We start from the raw sequence: 23,876 nt of genomic DNA on the forward strand, positions 1-23,876 counted from the left end.
ACATGTAGATATCACAATACTTACTATAACACATCCCCTGATGACAACTCATGGAACTCAAAAAGAATGGTACAATCCAATCTATCTACATTTTTCAACTTTTGCAAAGGTGATGGCATATGTCATATAGAAAGATGGACATTGTAACGAGGCACACCAATGAAACGAGATGTTGTTATTAAGCTCCACTATCGACGGGGCAACATAAAGCGCTCGCCGTGATATCCGATTTTAAATACGAAAATCGGCAAATGGGACAGTGTTAAAATATTACTCAAATTCAACTCAAGTGTTAATAACTGATATCAACGAGAATCGAATTGAAAAATTCAGAAACAGATGCCCGACCCTCAAAGCGCCCGTGAGTAAGTGAGTGAGTGAGTTTAGTTTTACGCCGCTTCTTAGCAATATTCCAGCACTATCACGGCGGGGGACACCTGAAATGGGCTTCACAAATTGTGCCCATGTGGGGAATGGAACCCGGGTCTTCGGCGTGACGAGCGAACGCTTTAACCACTAGACCACCCCACCGCCCTCAAAGCGCCCGTACCGTCATTCGTAATCCTACATGGTATACCGTATAGTTACGACAGCTCGTAACCCTACGAACACTTTAACGATCGGGGTACCGGAACGAAACTGAACTGTATACAATATTTAGCGAGCAATTCATAGTTAGTTTAGGGATCGACCAATCTCATATACTCGGGGAGAGGGTATGTTTATTATGTACAAAATTATTTGAAATTACAGGAACAAATGTAATTTTGACTAAGGTATTATGAAAAATACAGTAACTCTTCGCTAGACATTCTAGGTTAAATGACATCAAATCACCAGCTCAGAGTAGATAATCCCTTATATAGATGCTTCTTCCGATTTTCTGTTATATCTTTTACATAAAATACACGTTCTATTTCTTGAATGATCCATAGTCGAAGTGGAGGAACCGTATAAACCGCTAAAAATCCCAACACTCCCTCAAATATTAAATGGTCGTTTTTTCAGGAATATAGGCCTTTGCTTTGATACATCAGCTGAGTAACTGTAAACAACATTTAGTGTAATATATTGTATGTGGCATTAAATATCATATTTACAAATAACATGACAACAAAATATTGAAAGTACGACAACATCCAACAATAACGTTACCGTATTGTGCAATTCTAACTAGTAGTCAACTGTATAGAACACGTGCATAGTAATCAACGTGACTATTGGGTATATTTGCATTACTCTTTGTGAAACAGGAGTACGCTAAATATTTATTGTTAGATTTCACTAGGTCACAATTCAAATTACACAGCTGCAAAAAAACTCTAAGAATCATATTATCTTCAGCTTCTAGTATCTAGAAGCTTTCGCATCCAAACGGGCAAGAGAAAGTATACCGAGTTGGGTTTTATTGTTGTTGTTTTTTTTTGGTTTTTTTTGTTGTTTTTTTTTTTGTTTTTTTGGGGGGGGTTTGGGGGGAGGGGGGGGAGGTTGTTGTTGTTGTTGTTGTTGTTTTGTCATGGACATTTAAAGTCCCTAAACCACCCCCATTCCTGCAAACGAGGTTGGGTATTTTTGTGTAAAACGAAACACGTTCATGACTGGGGTAAGTAATGGTTTATCAGCCACATGACAAACGTGTTATAATGTTGCACATGTTCTTTCCACAATAAAATTTTAAAGTTATTTATTCAGGTAAAATATTCATATTCTTGAAATGCTAACAAAACGTCACTTACGTTTGGCTCCCGATAATTAGATACAGTAGTTCTGAATATGATTTCGCAAAGAAAAAGAAAAATAGTTTGATTTTAAAGTACATATGGCAATACCAACTGACAGGTAGAGTTTCTTTTGCTCCTTAGTGTACTTATGACATTGTACTTATTCCCATAGATAACTGTGTTCATTGGCAAAGGAACTCGGCATTATATATTTACAAGGACACACGCACTGGTTCACATCATGCGATGGCGATGAAGAAGCAACAGGTGATGTCCCAGCGGTTCGAATCCTGAATCGAACCCACAAGCAGTACAATCCAGAAAGTAAAGGGAAGGTACTCTGAACACTGAATAGCGGTGACGACTGTTTTAATACAAAACATGTCATGTATTAAAACGTCTTTTATAAAGTATATAACTAAGTGTGCACATACTAAGAGATACAGTTGCATATATGATATTGACATAATGTTTTTTCCGTCGTTCGAACACTTCACGAACGCTGCACCAACTAACTGTTTATGTGGATATAACATTCGATATGAAGATTTACATAAAGATATAACATTCGATATGAAAAATGTATATGTGGATATAACATTCGGCATGAAAAAGTATCACAATACTAGATTGGCCGTTGTTGATATTTGCCTATCAGCTAAGTCCATTGATGCCAAACTACTTTCTACGACAAAAAGACATTGTTTACTCACTTCTGAGAATATTACATGCAAGTTGCTCCTTACAAACCAAATACACTTACTCATCGTGGTGAAATGTCAAAGTTGGAATTACACTGTAGCGTTGTACATGAAATTGTTCTTAACCAAACTCCAATCCATCAGAATAAATTGATTGATTTCAGTAGTGTTCGATAGTATATGTACTGTTGACAAACATACCTAAACTGTGTGCCGATTCGTTTCAGTGACCTTATTTATAACGCAAGCCTTTCTGTAAATCCATGAAAATGAGCAATTTGTTCCTGAAAATGCCGCTCACTACGGAACTCCATTAAGCCAGATATGTTCTCACTAGTTGAAAGGTGATGGCATTTGGAAATTTAAAAAACCCATGTTGAAAATGTTATCTTTGTGTTTCTAAATAAGACCTTTTGATTCCATCATGCTATGCTCAGATTTGGGCCAATATGCGAATTAGCATCTAAAATTTTCAAGAAATAAAATGTCCCTGAAATTATAAGAAATTAAAGTCTGACAGAGACAATGTTTGTCTGGCAACCTGTCCAGCATTCATATTAAATGAATAAGTGAAAGAAACAATAAACAATTAATTGTGACCTCGGGACAGACCACATAAAACATTTCTTGTTTCTCATTCTAAAAAAGCAACACAGTGGATAGGCAGCTTGAACTGTTTTGGGTTCGATTTCGTAGCAACCCCAATCTAATTTTACAACATTTTACGTAATGAAAACAATGCTTTCAGAAGAACAGATTATCGTCATGTGGGCCTTTGTAAAATGGTATTATCTAAACTCCTTGTCAGAAGAAAGAAAAGTGATTTGACTAAAAAATTCCAAACGTTATCAAGACGTTACGGAGCTGGAACCATTTGCCAAAAAAATTTGTTTCAGACCGGAACTATGGTGCACGTATCAACAAATTACCATCGAATAAGTTTCCACTTTGTTTCAGGCTTTGTCACCAAAAACTTTCAGACAATTTACCTACGAAACAATCAACAAAAACATTTACTGGTTTCAACACATCACACATTAAACGAATTTAGTGGATAGTATTATCCTCTATTACCCGGTGTAATATATTCGTGAAATACATTGGATCCATTCGACACCACTTCTCATATTCATTCGACAGGCACATAGCAATCCTATCAAATTAACTAGTCGGCTCGAGACAGTCCGGTATACATTCACTTCCGGATCCGTTACAGCTTTGAGATGAGAAACAAATCAATGTGAGTGACTGAATTCATATAGATATCATAAAGAGAGAAGTGAAATATCATTCTCGGGATAACTGCAGATAAGCATTTATCGGGAAAAATTGCTTTGAAAACGAAACGTCGGAATGGTAAATTACAATAAAAACGGAACCGGAACCGGAAGTAAACGTCAGGATCGCAATGAGGTTAATGAGAAACGCCATGTTTCATCTGACAAAAAAAATCTCTCGCCGCTCAAATTCGTTAAAACGATGACGCATCCAGTGACAGCAATAAAGAAATACTTCGTTTGCATAAGAACTTCAAATTGTCCAACTGTCAAATGAAATGTGTCCGTTTCAAAATGCTAAAAATATTTCAGTTGTAGGGGAGATAACTCATATGTACAAACGGTGTTTGTTTCATCCGCAAATGTCACAACCGGAACTAGTAAGGCAAGGTGAAGATATGGCCTTCACATTCGGCGCTTATCTTTCTCTTCGGATGGTCTCCAAAGCCGATGGAAGATGGGATGTCTAGATTTTACACACTTCGGCTTTTCATCCGGGCTCCACTTCCCGTTAACACACGCTGCACCTTTAGGACCTTGGAGTTTGTAGCCTCGGTGACATTCGTATTCTAGACGGTCACCATGTTTTATTGTGATGATGTAGCTTTTGAAGAGAAACTTGCCCGTGTGCCCTTTCTTGAAGACTTTACCATTTATAATCTCCCCTGGGTTTGGGCAATAGTCTGCAACCAGCAAACAGACATATATTAAGAAAACTACATGTATTAATGACATATGACTGGTAAATATTGTCATGCTTCATATACGTTCTTCGAGTATCATGTGTTACATATGACCACTTTCCAAATGGCATTGTGTAATCATATCATCTTTGTTTTCATTTTCAGAAAAAACACTTTATGTTGTGCATGTTTGAGAGAAATTGTCTGAATTAAGAATATTTGTGAAACAATTATTAAAATTTTGTGCATGTCGTAAACGGGACAGAAATGGGATGTCAAGAGTTACGTCCCGTGGAGATTCTAGGATGCCATGACCGTTTTAGCGGAAACATTGTTCAGAGAAGCGATAAGCTTACTTATTCACATGAAAAACTGTTAAGATGTAAAAAATCGAGTTAGTATGTCAATATATATTTTAAAAAATATTAGTAAATGCGACGTAAACACGGAGAAAAGAACAATAAAAGGCTTTAGCACTATACTTTCAACATTTGAAATATTTTGTGTCATTGATCATGACGTCTCTGTAATGTAAACGAAACAATTTCCGTGTTGTTTGTTTCTTTCTTCCTTTGTGTGTGTTTTCAATCTAAGGTCGCACTCAGTAATGGTGCAGCTATGTGACGGCAGTATGTACATCATCGAGTCTGAACCACATAATCCAGTGACTGATATCATGAACATCGATTTACTCAATTGGTACACGAAGTGCGTTGATCTATGTTGTGAGTGACAAGTAAAGATGTGTTTCTACACTTATTCCTATGCCGGTGACATAATACCTACTTTCTTCACAATACGGCATCGGACCAAACCACTCTCCGTATTTACAGGTGAGATACTGGTTGTCGCCCGTGAGTCGGAAGCCTTCCATACAGAAGTAACGGGCTTTATTATTGTGATTCAGTCCAAAGAACACGCGGTGACCATTCTGTATGTGCGGCGGGGGGTGAACACATGGTGCTGCAATTTGAAATACATATTTACATTTTTCCTACGAATTAGAAATTGAAGACAATTAATGGCCTCAAGAAATAGACAAAATATTTGCGATATCTGTAAGTGTTTATTACTGAGTCAGCAAATTTTGAAATCTGAACTGACCAGAGCTTATCTCTTATCTATCTGAGTAGACATCAGAATTACGGCCACAAAAATAGTTACATATTTTTTTCTTGCTTTTCATGGATTTCTCAAACATTGAGCGGGTGATGTGTAAAACTTTTGAAAAAAGTTTCAGTTGGTTTGCACTAAGTTTAGTCACATAAAAAATATTACGTTTATCTACAACTTAATCCAGTTAATCTCAGAGTTTGGCATTCAGATACAAACCAATTCTTTTTTTCAACTGTCAGGGTGTAACCACGATGCTCAACTCATCTTCTCTGAGTAATACCGAATTTTCAGATCTAAACACATGGTATGTTTTTCTGGATAACAACTTCTTTTTATTACACGACGTTTCAGGGATAATCCATGCACCTTCATCCGTTGAATGGTGAATTATCTCTGGAATGGCGTGTAAAGGATAAAAACGAGTCTTTATCCGTAACATCATGAATTCATCATATCCGTAACATCATGAATTCATCATAAATGCCTTTCATGAATATAGTCTTGATATGTTACAGGTGGCAGTAAAACGTTGTCTAACAATTTCTGACTAATCAGCGAGTCTATCTTCTACTTACCTGGAACGCACTGAGGCACCACAGACCACGATCCGTTGTTGCATCTGACGGGTCCTTTGTCGTTGAGGACGAGGCCGTAGTTGCAGGTGTAGTTTACTATTGTGCCGTCGTCCACCCACGCACCTTCATGTCCCACTTGCAGAGTACCGTTCTTGATTGAGTTCACCCGGCACTGACCTGTAGACACGATGTGAGTGAGTGAGTACGTTCAGTTTTACGCCGCTCTTAGCACTATTCCAGCTATATCGCGGCAATGGAGACCAGAAACGGTCGTCACACATTGTACCCATGTGGGGATCGGCGTGACGAACAGATGCTTTAACCACTAAAGCAAACCATCGTCCCGGAAAACTTCAGAGACATTTCAGTGTCCAGTATCCACCGATACAGTGAGTGAGTGAGTTTAATTTTACCCCGCACTGAACAATATTCAAGCAAACATAGCCCCTGTCCGTACAAAATCGAGTCTAGACCAGACAACCCCGTGATCAACAGCATAAGCATCGTTCTGCGCAATTTGGATACGATAACATGCGTCAACGACGCCAGAGAGCCTGACCATCGGCTGATTCCATTACTCGTCTCTGACTTCAAACATAGCTTACTGAAGATCAAGACTACTGAAAAACAGTCATAAAACCTAGACTAGTATCTCGTCTCTGAAAATAATATATTTTACAGATATTGGTTCCTAAAATAAAATCATAAATATAATAAATATGAACCCGGTAAAATTCTTCATTTACAGAAGATTTTCCACATTAGATAGATAGATAGATAGATAGATAGATAGATAGATAGATAGATAGATAGATAGATAGATAGATAGATAGATAGATAGATGTCTGAAAAGGCGTTGGTAGGATTTTTGTGTCAAATGTAAAGTCATCAAGGTTTTTCTATTGCATACTGAACTTCCATTCCGGGTCTCTTTCATACCTTGCATTACTTGCATGTAGCCTGGTGGTTAAAGCGTTCCCTCATCACGACGAAGACCGGGTTTAATTCCCAACATGGGTACCATGTGTGAAGCCCATTTCTGGAATCCTACGCCCCATATTTCTGGAATATTGCTAAAAGTGACGTACTCACTCACTCTCATTCAATAACCGTTTCACTGACCTAGACATTTCGGAGGCGGATGGGACCACTGTCCAGTCTCCAGACACTGCGTTGAGAAGGACACTCCGTCAAACTTGGTCCGTGTGTTACATCTGCAGATAGAACCATCTATAGTATTACAATCCGTCCGTTAAATAGGGATGCCACAAGGGTCCGCAATAAACAACTTCCTACCCCTTTTTTCTTTGATTTAGTTTTGTTTTAGAACATTCTAAGCATACCTCCATCTGAAAGCTAACAAGTGATGGCGTATTTTGTATTTGTTCACCGTGACTGAGTCATATGAGTCTACAAAAGTAACACAACTATCAAACCCAATAGGTTGCAGCCATTGTGTTGTCGAAAAATGGCTTCTCGATAAAAGCGGATAATCATAAACACTTTCATTCATTTACTGTCTCCAAAACATGACATAACATTATCAGGAGCAAAAGTGAAATAGTTTTGATATTCTAGCCTATTGCCCAATTTTTTTACTTTTAAATAATGACGTAAGTCAGTCAAATTAAGTAAAAGTTGTTTATATTTTGTGTCATGCTACTTTTGAATATACTTTCTCTCATTTACAGCCTCAAAAACATGAAAAATTATGTATTGTGAACAAAATAAATACTCTTGCCCATGGCCTATATTTTTAATATCGCTGTACATTAGCCAGATAAAGCAAAATTTTTTAGCTTTTTGTGTCATGATACTTATGACTATACTTTCATTCATTTACAACCTCCAAAACTTGAAAAATCATGTATTTCGAGCAAATCTAAATCTGGTCCATGAGCATGTTCATGGTCAAGGCAGTTTAACTTTGCACGTCAATATGCATGTCAGTATTGCATATATGCATGTCAATACTGCCAGTTACCTGTAAAAGTACACTGCTCCGACGGTGGTTCTATGTCCGTCGAGGTAGCCATTCCATAAAGGCCCAGGCATCCCACAGTTGATTTCTGCAAGAGACAGGATCAACATGCAAATTAAAGACATTCTTTATGATCGTCAGTTTTCAAAGTAAGGATGTCCCAGTGGGACTGTTGCAAGGTTTCGTTTCGGGCTTACATTTGCATGGGTCGTAGCGGCCTGTAGTATACTTCTGTGTCCATTACTCTCTAACAACAAGGCGCAGTTCGTGAGTGAGTATGGTTTTACGCCGCTTTTACCAAAATCAGGGCGGGGGACACCAGAAATGGGCTTCACATATTGTTCCCATGCAGTTCGTGTACATAAGGGTGGTGGGCAGCCGAGTGGTTGAAGCGTTCGCTCGTCACGCCGAAGACCCTGGTTCGATTCCCAACATGGGTAAAATGTGAAGTCCGTTTCTGGTGTCCCCCGCCGTGATATTGTTGGAATATTGCTAAAGGCGGTGTAAAACATAATTCACTCGTTCATGAACATGAAAACATTTAGAATTTGGTCAGGTCATTCAGCGTCTGACGTCTATCCACCTTGACTATAGCTGGATACAATGTTATTGCAACCACTGCCCAACTTACCTTCGCACGTGGCCTCTTGACCACTCCACTCCCTGTCTGACTGGCACCGTCTGTCATTGGATCCGACTACCTTGAACCCGTCGTTGCAGACAAATCTGATGACGACGCCGTACTCTGTTCCAGAGCCAATCATGGTGCCGTGAAGAGGCGCGCCTAGCTCGTTACAGTTGATAGCTGGAAGGAGAAATACAGAAAGTAGTTTAGACATAAACTCGTGAAGATCCTCGTTAGAATTGGTCTTCAGCGACTCATGCTTGTCGCAAGAGGCGACTAACGGGATCCGGTGGTCAGGCTCGCTGACGAAGCTGATGCATGTCATCATATCCGAGTTGCTTAGGCCGATGGTTGTTGACCTCTGGATTGTCCGGTTCAGACTCGATTACTTACTGACCGCCGCCATATAACTGGAATATTGTTGAATGCGGCGTTAAACCATTCAAACAAACAAACAATACAATCAAAGGGACCTGAGGTAAAGATCCACATCCGAAAAGAATGAGAGGGTGAGCAAGTTTAGGTTTACGCCGCACTCAGACATATTCCAGCTAGAAGGCGATAGTCTGTAAATAATCAAGGCAGTGGTCTGTAATTAATAACGTCTGGGTCAGACAATCCAGTGATTAACAGCATAACCATCGATGTGTGCAAATTGGGAACCGATGACTTGTCAACCAAGACCACCCAATCCCGTTAGCCGCCTCTTACAAGCAGAGTCGCTTTTTATGGCAAGCATGGGTTGCTGAAGACCTAGTCTACCCGGACCTTCACAGGAAACATCCGAAAAGAGTGTAACTGATTACATCGTAGAACGTTTCATGCTGAACAAGAAATGACGTGTTTAGTCCTTGATTACAGCATATTACAAAGCTTCCCTCTACGGTAAATAGGGGACAAGTTCTCAAATCATTGATTCATTGGAACTGCATTCATACATTACCCAATAAAAACGAAAAACGTGGGAAATAACATAGACAAATCCATGGGTCTCAATGATCATTTACAGGTAGATGAATCTATGTTTCGAGGCATCAGTTATCGTACTAAACTTGCTAGAAGCCTAAATCTGATGCTAAGCATCTACCTGAACACATCAGTACAAAATAATGTGCATGAAATTCATACGTGTAAGTATGTACATTCTAAGTTCAAATTCACACGTTTGTAAGTTCCGTTAACTGGCAGGTCAGTGACGAGTCCAGTCTGAGCATTCGTGACCAACTCGTGCTTTATCCGGGACAAGCTGAATAGCGACGCTTCTTGGAGGTTACGGATAGAGCCGAGTGGTCACGAATGCAATCTGAGGTGTGTTTGTTTTAAAACTGTCCAATCATACTCACGATTGCATGTCGGCAATGATCCAGACCAATCACCGTTCGCCTGACATTCCCGGAAGCCTTTACCAACCAGTTCATATCCCTCGTTACAATGGTAGGTGACCCGACTGGGAAATGTGAAACGGTAACCAGGGTTACGCCAGCCATTAACGAGTTCTCCTGGCGATCCACAGTCCCTTGCTGTAATTTCAAAATAGAATAAATAATTAGACAAAGAGTAAGGTGTCTGCTACACTAAGTTACATTATGCTGAAAAACAATGACGAAGATCTTAGACGTTAGAACCATGAAGGTCCCTTTTGGAATTGGTTTTCAGCTGCCCATGCTTGTCGCAAGTGGCACCTAGCAGGATCGGGTGGTCAGACTCGCCGATTTGGAGGACACATGTAATCATATCCCAGTTGCGCATGCTCATGTTGTTGATCACTGGAGTGGAATAGCTGGAACATTGCTGAGTGCCGCGGTAAATAACAAACTAACCAACCAACTTAAACGTTAATTAGTTTAGCAAACCAAAGGGTGATGTCGACCACAATCGGATTCGAGACCGTTGGATCCTGAAACACCTAAGGGAAGCAACTCCTCGTGACGAACACCTGTACATTTCAAACTATTAAACCCTGAACCTTCCCATTTGTATGTCAAGACTAAATCAATATCTATACTCGACAATATTAAAAGGAGCATGCGTGTATTCCAATCTGATATGATTAAATATACCATCAATTACATATCGTGATCATCTTCCCGATGCAAGCAAGTCCATTAGGCTTTCCGTATTGTTTTTATATATTTTCTCATCTCACAAACGCACTGAATTTTCATTCAGACTCGGGGTGACAAAATGTTGACTGGTCTCAATGTTTCTTCCCCGCTGTGAAACATCACTCGTACGAGGGGATGTCAATAAGTTTTGAGACTTGCATAGAAATACACACAACATATTGGTATGAACCACATTTATTTTTCAACATAGTCCCTTTGTGAGTCAAGACAATTGTTCCATCTTTTCTGCCAGGCGCTGATGCCATCTCTGTAGAAGGCGCCATTTTGGTCCTCAAACCAAGCCTCAGTAGCAGCAATAAGCTCATTATCATCCTGAAATCTACGACCACGCAAGTGTTTCTTGAGATTTGGGAACAAATGGTAATCACTTGGTGCCAGGTCTGGAGAGTAGGGGGGATGGGGCAAGATTTCGTACCCGCATTCCTGGACAGCAGCGGCTGCAACGCGAGAGGTGTGTACTGGAGCATTGTCTTGATGTAGAAGAATACCACGTCTGATCTTGCCCCGGCGCTTCTCCTTGACTGACTGTCGCACTTGCCTCAACAAATTAGCGTAATATTCCCCATTTATTGTTCTTCCTTTTGGTAAGTAATCTATGTGGATGACGCCTTTGTTATCCATGAAGACTGTCGCCATTAACTTCTGCACTGATCTGGAACTTTTTGGTCCCGTGAGAAGTGACATGTGTCCATTCCATGGATTCTTGTTTGCTCTCAGGATCATAGTGGTGGATCCAGGTTTCATCACAGGTTACTAGCCTAAAGTAAAAATCTTCTGGATTCTTGTTGTATATGGTTAGCATGGAGTTGCTTATGGTGACCCTTGTTTGCTTCATTTCATCTGTAAGCATTCTTGGCACCCATCTTGCGCACACCTTAGACATGACGAGATGTTCATGAAGAATTGTCTCGATGGATCCGTGTGAAATGCCTGTGGTCTCCTCTAACTCGTGGAGTGTGATTCGACGATTTTCCAGCACTCTGTCAGTGTTTTCCTGACTAGTGCTTGTTGTTGGGCGACCTGGACGGGGGTCATCTTCAAGACTCTCTCTACCATGCTTAAATTCATTGACCCATCGGTTGATGGTAGCAGATGAAGGGGAAGACTTCCCATAAACTGCTGCAAGCCTTTCTTCAATGTTCTTCGCCGAGTTTCCTTCAAGAACTAAAAACTTAATTACTGCTCTTTACTCAATTTTATTCATTGGGGGGTCTCTTTCTGTCAGTGTGAGCTGTTCAGTAACTTCTGAGAGTAGGATACCAAAACGTACATTTCACATCAGCTACACCCCAAGGTTCAATGTCGTACCATAGGCTGTGACACATGGGTATGAAAAATGCTCAAGGCTTAAAAATTGTCATCCCCTCGTATGTCCTGGTGTGATAAAAACACATAATTTATCCTTACACAATAATAGGACATCAGGTCAAATTGTTTTTTCACCTACATGTATCCAAAAGTGTTTCATAAACAAAATGGATCGATGCACATGATAAATTATTTTGATGACCATTACCCATTGATCCAAGTTGTAAAATTTCAAAATACGAAAATTGATAATATTTTCGTATTTCGCAGAGGCACAGTCTAGCTGGTTGAGAATGGAGAGTTTGTCAGCCCATATCAAAATATTGAAAACTGGATCGTTGACTATGCAATTGCCTCCGGAAGATGGTTCGAGGTTGAAAACGAGCTGCTTTTGTGATTTTACGGCACTTCTTTCAACAGTCAGCTTGACCACACTAAACAAACCTGTGAGTGAGTTACATTTTACACGGAACTCATCAATAATCCAGCTATATGGTGGCGGGTCACTGACCGTAAATACTGTACAGTTATAACCTACAACGATCATTAGTACATAAACATTTCGATTGAAAAAGGGGTTTTTTTGCGCACGTCTCCCTCAACAAGACGCATTCAATCTTTGGAAATCAGGACTACAACTACACTGTCCAACAGTAGGATAGGACAATAAAGTAACGGTTCATTCGGCTATCATGGACTAACCTTTGCATGACATCTTAGGTCCAATCCACTGCCCCTCGGCCCCACTGCACACCGCCCTAGGGATTCCCTCCCTGTAGTAGCCGAACTCGCACGTGTAGGTGAGCTGGGTGCCGGCGGGGAACTGCATCTGGTCGGTAGGGGCGTCGTGTGTGGCGTGGTCCACGTTCGGGGGAAGGCCGCAGACCACTAGAAGTCAACGTAAAAAATATTACCGTTATGTTTTGTTGGAAATGAGTGAGTGTGGTTTCACGCCGCATTTTGGAACATTCTACCAATATCACGGCGAGGGACACCAGAAATGGGATTCACACATTTTACCCATGTTGGGAATCGAACCTGGATTTTCGGCGTGACGAACCAACGCGTTAACCACTCGGCTACCCCACCGCCACATTGGAAATGAGCGCGTTGTCAGGTCAGTACCAGAGTGGATATTGTAGGGCTTAACGTTTCCTCCACACAAATATTTTTCAAATGATTTTCAGTTCAAGGAAATGTAGAAAAGCTCCTATGTTTACTGAGGCACTCTAAATTTGACAAATGAAAGGTATCTTCCTTGTTTGTGTAAACAAATAAAAAAAACAGCTGTACATACTCCAAATATTGACCACATGCATTATGATTGTCAAGTAAGAGTGTCTTCACAAACAAGGAGATAAATATGCTTTCGAACTCCCCACCCCTAATGACGCATTTCATCCAATTACATAGACTATTATTGTCGTTAAAATGGGAAAATATGAATGCAATATTTTATACGTTAACTTTAAAAAAGAATATTCATCCCACTCCTCAGAAATACTAAAGGTCGTTTCCTCACCTTCCTCACACGTTGGGTCTTTGCCGTCCCATTGCCCGTCGGGCAGACACACCCTCTCCTCCCTGCCGGCGAGGTGGTAGCCCTGGTCGCAGTAGTAGCGCGCCCGGCCGTCGATGGTGTTGGACAGGATCTGGACAGACCCATGCTCTATCTCCGGGAGAAGCGGGCAGCCAGCGTCTTCAACATAAATAATAGCAAGGACACACTGTGAATTCTACACGGAGTAGAAAGGCGGTTAGTTTTTTGGGGGATTAGTAGCGTTCGTCAGGTCACGTGACGTAGACCCGTTGCAAGAATGGCCAAACCGGAAACCAGAAGACAGGCACCCTGTTGATCCAGATGTAACGGTGTCCTTAACAAGAGTCTGGACTAACAGGGTTCCAAACAAATTTAGATTCCAAATTTCAAATGTCAGATGCCAGATAAAATTATCCCAAAGAAAATAATTATTAGAGTTGCTAATTTTGCCAGGTTATGTTACAAAAAGATTCTACATCGATGAGTTCTGTATAATCCACAAAAAAACTTTGCCGTTATCTACCTATCTATCTATCTATCTATCTACATTGTCTATATCTATCTATCTATCTATCTATCTATCTATCTATCAGACGCAGCAATCCGCTAGGTAAAGTTCTGTCTCTTCTTCACCACGCCAGAAGAGTATCTGCTTCTTATCCGCTTCTCCAGGATTCAGCACATGCTCGAGGGTTTCAATAAGACATGTGCTGGACTTCGTCTTTCTTCCCTCATTAAGCTGACAGACTGTGACATTTTTTTGTATTTTTTTTTAATTTATTGATTCTAATATCGATATGAATTAGATTGTATATTTTATGCCCATGTGAAGCTCACTAATAACCCATACAGTCACACATTGTTGTAGCATGAATGGTTCTGATATTCATATATTACAGTCCGTTTGAGTCAGAAATTTTGCAGATTTTATCATTGTACAAAATCGCCACATAAATATAAATGACACATGTTTATCATTTACTGACACCCAACCGCTTCCTTATATTTGAAAATCTATTTCATTATCTCTATCTGTCTTTCTGGGTGGGCACCTCTGGCTAGATGCATTCACATGGGACGACTGCGCTTAACGTTACATTATATTCAAGGGCGTTAATGGGATCTTTGAACTCCATAACTGACTTACGAGCACAGGTCATGTTGGGCCCGACCCAGACACCCCCTCCCACGCACCACGCCCTGTCCACCCGCTCCTTCCTGGCCGTGAAGCCGTCCTCACACTCATACTGAAGCATGCTCCCGAGGGGGTACGTCATCCGCCCCGGGACGCTGGGCTTGTGCTTGGCGTTGTGAACACGTGGGGGAAGGCCACACTCATTTTTCTCTGGAAAATAAATATCTGTATTTTAGTGTTTAATTATATGAAAACACTCTTGCGGGCTCCGGACCCCTGTAATGTCTTTAATACCCGAATCCGTGGCACAGACAGCACGTTAATGTGAATCCAGCACCGATTCATGCCCAATACCCACGTGTACTAGGTATGAAAGTGCGGAGTAAAACAAAACTCGCCCACTTATTGTACAAGGTATATCTGTACTAATCTAAAATTATGTAAGTCTGTATGTTACGACATGGGAATTACAAGAAAGCAAATGCTTCCCCTTTGATGTATGTCATGTTACCCCAAATGAATTAATGATTCCTGATGATTCATTTCTGTCAGGCTGTGGTTGGCTAAAACATCGTTGTGATATATACTGACGAAGAAAAGAAAGTATACACCTGTGGCCTTTTTGTAGCAACACATAGAAAATGTTTATTAGGTGATGATGTATTCTTATGCGGATATCAGCTCTTTTGGACATTTTGTTTTTCAGTCGAGACATTACTAAAACGTTTGTAATGTTTAGTTCAAATGCAACTTTCAAGTTTATGCTATTACATGCATGATGGAGAACCTGGAATGTCGCTTATTCTCGTACATGCGCTCCTTAAATCACACTCATTTAAGTCATTTAAGTCATTTAAGGTGGTTGTTTTTGCAAAATATCGAGTTAAAAGGGTAATTTTGTTTGTGTGGACCATGAAATTATATCGAGATATCCGAAATATCGAGACATCCGTATCGAGTTAAAAAAAAGCTTCAATAAACGTTAATTATGAAGGATTTTGCCGGGACCTGGATTCTACATCGAGACAACTGAGATATCGAGATATCAAAGTTCGACACAACGGTGCCTGGCGGTGTATGTTTTGATAGTTTTACTAATTATTTTCTGGTTGGTAGTCCTTTATATATGACCTTTCTTCGACACAAAATCGCCACACAACGGTTTCTAATTTCTTCACTGGCAAATATTAATTCTTGTCGACTCCCTATATATCAACTAGGAGCAAGATAATATTTCTTTGGGCCAGTTGTCAATAAACACACGCAATTTATGCCTAATGGGCTCATGGTTACGCATCGGTCGCCCCGATGCGCAGTGGCGATCACTATCCCCTTGAATCTATAATACATAGCGAACAGCACGCTGTGTGACGAGCAAAATTCATATTTCTAGGGATATCCGTCTGTCCGTTCGAACCATGTAGACCCGTGAAGGTCCGGGGTAGAATAGGCCTTCACCAACCCATGCTTGCCATAAAAGGCGACTGTGCTTGTCGTAAGAGGCGACTAACGGGATCGGGTGGTCAGGCTCGCTGACTTGGTTGACACATGTCATCGGTTCCCAGTTGCGCAGATCGATGCTCATGTTGTTGATCACTGGATTGTCTGGTCCAGACTTGATTATTTACAGACCGCCGCCATATGGCTGGAATATTGCTGAGTGCGGCGTAAAATTAAACTCACTCACTCACTCGAACCATGTAATCTATTTTGTTATGTCCTGCGATACACTTGCGAAGTGCTCGCCAAGTACTCGTAAAGCACTCGCAATAGAGGTGAGACGGTATACCGCGGTATTAGTAGAATCGCGGTATTCTGCCTTCTGTTCGGTATTCTCTAATGAAATTTACTAAATCAGTATTATCGGTTTTCGTACCGTTATTTCTATCGAGTCAAAAATGACAAATCATTTTTTCATTCAAACTAACAACTTCCAAACATAGATTATGGTTATTTTTGGTTCCATGTTATTAAACAATGTAAATTTTTGGCTTTTGTTTTCAGTTTTCTGCATTATACCGAGCCGAAGTCCATGTATCGTTACACATACCATACGTGGTAAGAGTATAGCGTTCCACCCTTAACTCGCAAAGCACTCACAAAGCAACAGCAAAGCAACAGCGAAGCAACAGCGCTAAGCACTCACCGTCTATCACCTTGGTTGGTCCACAGCGTGGTTCTTCTTTACTCCAGGTCTCGTCACCTTGACAGACCCGCCCAGGAACTCCGAACAACGTGTACCCATCGTCGCAGATATACTTGGCAACAGCGCCGAACTGATTGAAAGGGATGATTTCAACACGTCCATGAGGAATATCGCGAAGATCCTCACAGCGCAGATCTACAGGGACAGAAAAATAAATAACATGTACTGCAAACAATGTTTAATTTTTTAATGACGTTGTTAAAAACTGCAAACGTTTCTTACATGCTACGAATATATCTGAGTGTAACAGGCACGTTCATTAGATTGGTTAGTTACATGTAGTTGGTTGGGTTGGGCTTTTGTGTTGTCGTTGTTGTTGCTGCTGCTGTTGTTGTTGTTTAATGCCTCACTCAGCAATATCTTCTCAGACGGCGGTCGGACACTGATCTTGCCAGGACCAAACAATCCAGTGACACACGTGAAAACGAAATGGGACATAAGTGAACCGATTCGTCGAGTAGTAAATCGGGAAATATAGTAATGCTATATCAATAGTAATGCTATGGGCCTGGTCTAAGAGTATAATGTCTGTGTCGCGTGGAGCCCTTGTCCACCATTGCGTAGCAGCTCTGTCAACTATCAGCGTTACAATCAAGACGGCCGTTTTCCATAATACATTCTAAAGGCACGGCGTTTTAGCCAATATAAACGTCTCTCATCGCGACGGCCGTTTTCAACACTGTGTTCTACTGTCATGACGGATGATTTGAACACTATTGTCTACCATCATGACGGATGATTTCAACACTATTGTCTACCAGCACGACGAGTGATTTCAACACTATTGTCTACCAGCACGACGAGTGATTTCAACTCTATTGTCTGCCAGCAAGACGAGTGATTTCAACACTATTGTCTACCAGCACGACGAGTGATTTCAACACTATTGTCTGCCAGCACGACGAGTGATTTCAACACTATTGTCTACCAGCACGACGGATGATTTCAACAATACTGTCTACCATCATGACGGATGATTTCAACACTATTGTCTACCAGCACGACGAGTGATTTCAACTCTATTGTCTGCCAGCACGACGAGTGATTTCAACACTATTGTCTACCAGCACGACGAGTGATTTCAACACTATTGTCTGCCAGCACGACGAGTGATTTCAACACTATTGTCTACCAGCACGACGAGTGATTTCAACACTATTGTCTACCAGCACGACGAGAGATTTCAACACTATTGTCTACCAGCACGACGAGTGATTTCAACACTATTGTCTACCAGCACGACGGATGATTTCAACAGCAATGTCTACTATGTAATGACGGTTGTTTTCAACACTATGATCTGTCAGTTATTATGAGACAGTGGTGAGCAGCAATGGTTCGACGGTCATACATTGTACCTGTAGAACCAGTAATGAGCAATGGTGTACTATTTCTAAGACGTTTTCTAAGAGGTGTTCAAATTAATCTGCCTAAGTGTAGAACGTTACAGCAGGCACTTACTTGGATTAACACATGTCTTGCCACACGCCCCATCACACATGCACTTCTTCTTGGGACTGAGGCAAGGTTTGGTCAAGGAACATTCCTTCCTGCATACTCGGTTGGTTAGCTCACGCCGGGGACAGGACTCTCCGACTGCAAGAAAGACAACAATCATCATCATCATCACCATCATCATCATCATCAACAACAACAATGTGTACTCATTGTCATTACATGTACCTGTCACCTGCAGGAACAGTAGACATCATTCCAACTATCAGCAGACAGTAATACACTAACGGTGATCATTAACACTTTTATCATCATCATCGTCGTCGTCGTCGCCATCACCGCAATCATCATCGTAAACATCATCATCATCATCATCATCATCATCATCATCGTCAACAACGATATAGAATCTGCCATTGCCAGATACGATTTCATCAGTGAAAAGGTTCTTCCTGAATGAATTGCTTTGTTCAGTTTGTCGACTTTGAAAGATCTTTGAGATGCATGTGGAAGTTGATGCTGATTTCATATTAATATGAGCTCACATAAATATTAAAGGAGTTGTAAATCCACAGAACTCTTCTCTTTGTTGACCTTAAAATGTCCAGGTAAGCATTAATTAGTTTAATGTCTATTTGTACAGGACCTATATACTGCGGCATCGGAAAGAGGATACAGTGTTGACTCAATTGTTCCCATTTAGCTAACATTTATGAGGTAACTAATAAATAAATAAATAAATAAATAAATAAATAAATAAATAAATAAATAAATAAATAAATAAATAAATAAATAAATAAATAAATAAATAAATAATCACACTTCACGGCACGTTGGCGAATTCCACAAGATTCAACGGCAAACGAAGCGGCTGTAAAATATGTGCCACTAACATTATGAGGCAAGATCGCATATCTCTGAAATACCGAACAACTTTCATCAGTTGGTTAGTTGACTCCAGCGGAGAGTTGCGGTTTTAAACGGTTCAGCGGTCGATTTCGAATGGAGAGTTAAGGGATTGTAAGATCCTGATTCAGCTGAGTGAGTTTAGTTTTGTGCCGCATTTAGCAATATTCCAGCAATATGACGATGGGGGACACACATTGTAACAATGTGAGGAATCGAACCCAGGTCGCCCATGCGACGAGCAGACGCTATACCCACTAGTGTACCCCATCTCACAATGCTTCAGTAGGCCATGCTTGAGGTGTCAACAGCCGTGCTCGAGAACTGTAATGTCCTGACGAGGTAACGGTCTATCATCTCTCCTTTGAATGCGCATATCGATGATCATGCGTGATCACTGGATTGTCTGGTCAAGACTCGATTATTTACAGACGATCGCCATATAGGGATAGCTCAGGCGAGTAGCAAGCCAATATTTTCGTGTAAGCCCGATGAGTTTCTAAGCTTTACATTTAGGCAGTATTGAGGACTTGATCGTCTTTTTAGCAACACTTTTTTAATAATGGTAGATAAGCCCCTGTATCTGGAATATTGCTGAGTGTAGCGTTAAACAACAAGCAACCCTTAAAGGCAGGACGCCATGACTAAAATAGCGCTCCAGAAGGCGCCAAACCTAACTCAAACGCATTCACCCCTTTGACAAATATCGGCGTCGATTTTGGAATATAATCCTTGGAACCACCAAGAGTAGGGAGAACAAGCGATAAGCATGTGCTATACGTGCTGGAAGTGCACGATCGCCTCGTAACGAAAAGAGTTTCTCTGATGTGACACCTGTTGTTTGATAACATGAGATAAAGACACTAAAGGCTGATAGCTACAACCGGTTTACTAGTAGTTTCAAAACGTGTATAGGAACACTGGCGAATACGATACAGCCTTTGAAACGAGTCGTAACATACATGACATGCACAAGTGCAGATATATGTTTCTAGCACACTCAAGAGGTTGTCGGATAGCGTTTAAAGCGTTCGCTCGTCTTCCCGGTTCAATTACCCCTACACGAGTACAATGTCTGAAGCCCATTTCTGTTGTCCCCGCCACGGTATTGCAAACACCATACTCATCCACTCTAGCACACTCTAACACAGGACAGTTTCAGCATCACAGCATCAAATCGATGCATACGTTGTCCATTGTCATGATCGAAGTGGCCAATCAACACATGACAACGGTCACATGTGACTTCATCCGGGGCATTGTTAACAACTCGCACAAGTATAGTCCCTCACAAAGCTATTCCGACATATACCTGGATTATCAAGGGATTAAAAAAATACAAATTAGGCAAGGTCAAATGAATGTGTAAAACTCTAAAACCAAGGTTTCGACACAGACTGAAATGAATTCAACTGATGCAAAAGTAACTTTTCCCTGGGTTTTAGGTATTTCTTTCTGACGTCGCACTCAGCATTGTTCCAACTGTATGGCTGCAGTCTGCAGATAATCGAGTGTGTGTCAGACAATCCAGTGATCAACATCAAGGGCATCGATGTGCACAGCTGGAATACGATGAAATGTGTTAACCAAGTCAGAGGTCTTGACCACCCGTTCCCGTTAGACCCGACCGTACGCGGTTCTGCAAAAGAAATATCTCCTGCCTAATCACATTTCCATCAAGATATATGTAGATCTACAGACATTGCTCAAATCATTTGTGAGTTAAGCGTGTTCCTTTAGTTTCAAGTTAAATCCCGTGAAGGTCAAGTTCAAATATATTTTTAACCGAAGGGCGACAACAATATAAAAAATTCACGACTCGGAAAATTTGTTGTGTATACTGCCGAAGAAATAACCTAGTATTGATAAATTATTTATTCCTCGATGGGGAAAACGACCTCGTTCTCTACGCGAGGTCTGTTTAATTCAATATATACTGGTTGTGGAAGACGTTGATGTATGCCCAACGTGTCGGATGTCATCTGCTGTCTATGACATGGCAAAAGTAAAGCCACTTACGCGTTGTTGTAAAACATGTTCCAGAACGAAACGATTTGTATTCTTGTGTTGGAGGCATACATTTCAACAAGAAGCTGTAGAGCTGCTTCGTATCAGCTGGGGCCGGGGCGCAGTCTCACGGTTAAAGTGTTCGCTCTCCATGTCGAGGGTACGGATTCGACTCTCCTATTTCTGATACCTGTCGCCTTAATATTGGTGGACAGGCTAAATCTGCCGGAAACCAAATTCACTTACTCACCCACTCACTCTCTCGTATCAGTTTTCAAAACAGCACGTTTTGTTCCGAACTTTTAAGAAAACGCTAAGAAGGTTCACACACTGAAGGCAGCAGGAGATTCGTGGGATCATTGAGATAAATCCACTCTTCCGATGTTTGCACGCGTGCAGCACGTCCATGTCAATTTCCACGGACAGAAATCCTCACTAATAAATCACTCAAACAATCGTTTAATGAAGTATTTCCCCCCGTCGAGATATAAACATGAAATGAACATTACCTGTCACTCAATTAACAATCCTTATCGCGCAGTGAGCATTGACAGTCCGCGGGACACGCCATCGATTGACTTGATTGATCGGAATAAGCACGTGACAGCTATTGACAACCTGTGTCTTTCTAATAGCGTGAGAATGTCAATACTGGGGTTCGGTTTAATTACTGGCAACAAGAAAAGGCCAAATCCAAATATATTCTCTTTTTGACTCAAGTGGAAGAATTCATATTATATAGAACTTTTTATTTCACTATGTCTTAGTCATTTAGTACCCTGTCGTGATATTGCTAACAGTGGTGTAAAACCATATTCACTCAAGCACGCACGAGCACATGTGTGTGTTTATGTATATCTGTATATCCTCGTCCGTTTATAGCAGAGAAGTGAGACTCGGTCTACTCATTTTCGAAACAAGGTCCCAAATTAGGACTTATAACATATAGGCCAATGATGCACACACTTGATCTCAATAAAATCAGATGTATTCTCTCGCTACTGCGAGTCAAGACATTTCGTCATTTTGACATGACCTCCACGGGTATTTGGAAGAGTAACCTGCTATTAATGGTATCCAGATCCCAACAAAAGACATTAGACACCTCATCGGATCATTGGGAAGTGACAAGTTCTCATCTATTGACCAGTTCATGTCTCTTGCACAGGACAGTTTAAGTTAAAAAGCGTATTTCCTCAGCTTTTTGAGCGTGTGATTTTTATCCTATACACTGAAACATGCAACACGATTAAAACATGTGAACCTTTCAAAGTCTGTTGAAAATTAAAACCCAAATGCTATCATTTGATGTTTATATCACTTTCAAACCTCTTTTGGGGACGGTGGGGTAGCCTCGTGGTTAAAGCGTTCGCTCGCAACGCCGAAGACCCGGGTTCGATTCCCCACACTGGTACAATTTGTGAAGCCCATTTCTGGTGTCCCTTCCCTGATATTGCTGGAATATTGCTTAAAGCGGTGAAAACTAAACCTCATCCAAACCTCTTTTGAAAACGTTCGCCCTCCTTGTTATAGCATTGCCTAAACCATACTAAAACATACGCAAACGACTGGCGTATACTTGTCAAAACACAATAAATCACAAACGAACGAGTTATGCATGACATAGTCACGAACACAAAGACCCCGTTAAGGGGCGTTTCAATCATTATTCAGCATAAGCCGCTCATGTAAACAAAAACAAGCGTGTTATTGCTCCAACTTACAACACGGAATCCAGATGCAGCTGATTAGCTCAATCAATATTCAGCCCGTTGTTAGTCCCCTTCCACGAAAGTCTTTTGTGAAATGTGCATGAAATCGACCAGCCAGCACCAAGGAAGCTATTAGTCCCCAAATAAAGTATTTATCAGCTTAATTTCGATTTATGGGATTTGTATGTTTTGTGCGGACCATTTTCATGCTTGGTTGAGAGAAATGAATTGTTTCTTGATTACCTTTAATCATCTGGTAGGTTCTGTTTCATGGGCGAATGTTTTTCATGTTAGTGCTTAAGCGCTGAGTGTCTATTTCGCCTATTTTTGTCTCTGGGTACGAAATACTCAGTGGGATAACTGGAAACTGCAATAATTACCTTAGTTTGAATAGTAGCATAACAATTGATTGATTTGATTAATATCTGAGAGTTATAACTTGAGACATGCCCGATCGGGTAATTATACGCCCCAGTGCATGTCGTTAACTTCAGAAGTTTTAAAGTCGAGTAAACAGAAATTCCCGCAAGGCAAGACTTCCTAAATCTCGACCCCAACCGTTCCGGGCTGAGCAACGTTTCATCACATTCTGCTGACACTGAATAATGATGAAAATGTTAACGTGGATTATAATAGTTATTTTTGGCTACTTTTTTGTTTCTTATCGTTCGTTGGTTGCTTTGTTGGCTGGTTGGTTGGTTGATTAAATAACTTTGCAATCTGTTTTATGTAATCCTGAATCCGTCTTTCAATTCTGCCTCATGTCGCCACCCTGAATCATGTTTACACTTTAAATTTATGA

At 40.8% G+C, this 23,876-nt stretch overlaps 1 protein-coding gene across 1 annotated transcript in view; it reads right to left on the reverse strand.

Annotated features, from left to right (window-relative positions):
- Positions 1-1,417: 1,417 nt before the first annotated feature.
- The window catches only part of LOC137273415 (protein lev-9-like), a 61,968-nt gene continuing 39,509 nt past the window's right edge, over positions 1,418-23,876 (reverse strand). The window contains exons 2-13 of the mRNA XM_067806097.1: positions 18,456-18,590; positions 16,935-17,129; positions 14,801-14,998; positions 13,636-13,812; positions 12,816-13,001; positions 10,023-10,199; positions 8,686-8,859; positions 8,058-8,142; positions 7,196-7,287; positions 6,074-6,250; positions 5,169-5,345; positions 1,418-4,382 (exon numbers count right to left, since the gene is read on the reverse strand). Coding sequence (XP_067662198.1) covers positions 4,105-4,382; positions 5,169-5,345; positions 6,074-6,250; positions 7,196-7,287; positions 8,058-8,142; positions 8,686-8,859; positions 10,023-10,199; positions 12,816-13,001; positions 13,636-13,812; positions 14,801-14,998; positions 16,935-17,129; positions 18,456-18,590 — 2,051 coding nt within the window. The 3' untranslated portion in view covers positions 1,418-4,104. The remainder of the gene's footprint in view (positions 4,383-5,168; positions 5,346-6,073; positions 6,251-7,195; positions 7,288-8,057; positions 8,143-8,685; positions 8,860-10,022; positions 10,200-12,815; positions 13,002-13,635; positions 13,813-14,800; positions 14,999-16,934; positions 17,130-18,455; positions 18,591-23,876) is intronic.

Source organism: Haliotis asinina, chromosome 2 (assembly GCF_037392515.1).
Source record: "Haliotis asinina isolate JCU_RB_2024 chromosome 2, JCU_Hal_asi_v2, whole genome shotgun sequence".
Lineage (NCBI taxonomy): Eukaryota > Metazoa > Mollusca > Gastropoda > Lepetellida > Haliotidae > Haliotis > Haliotis asinina.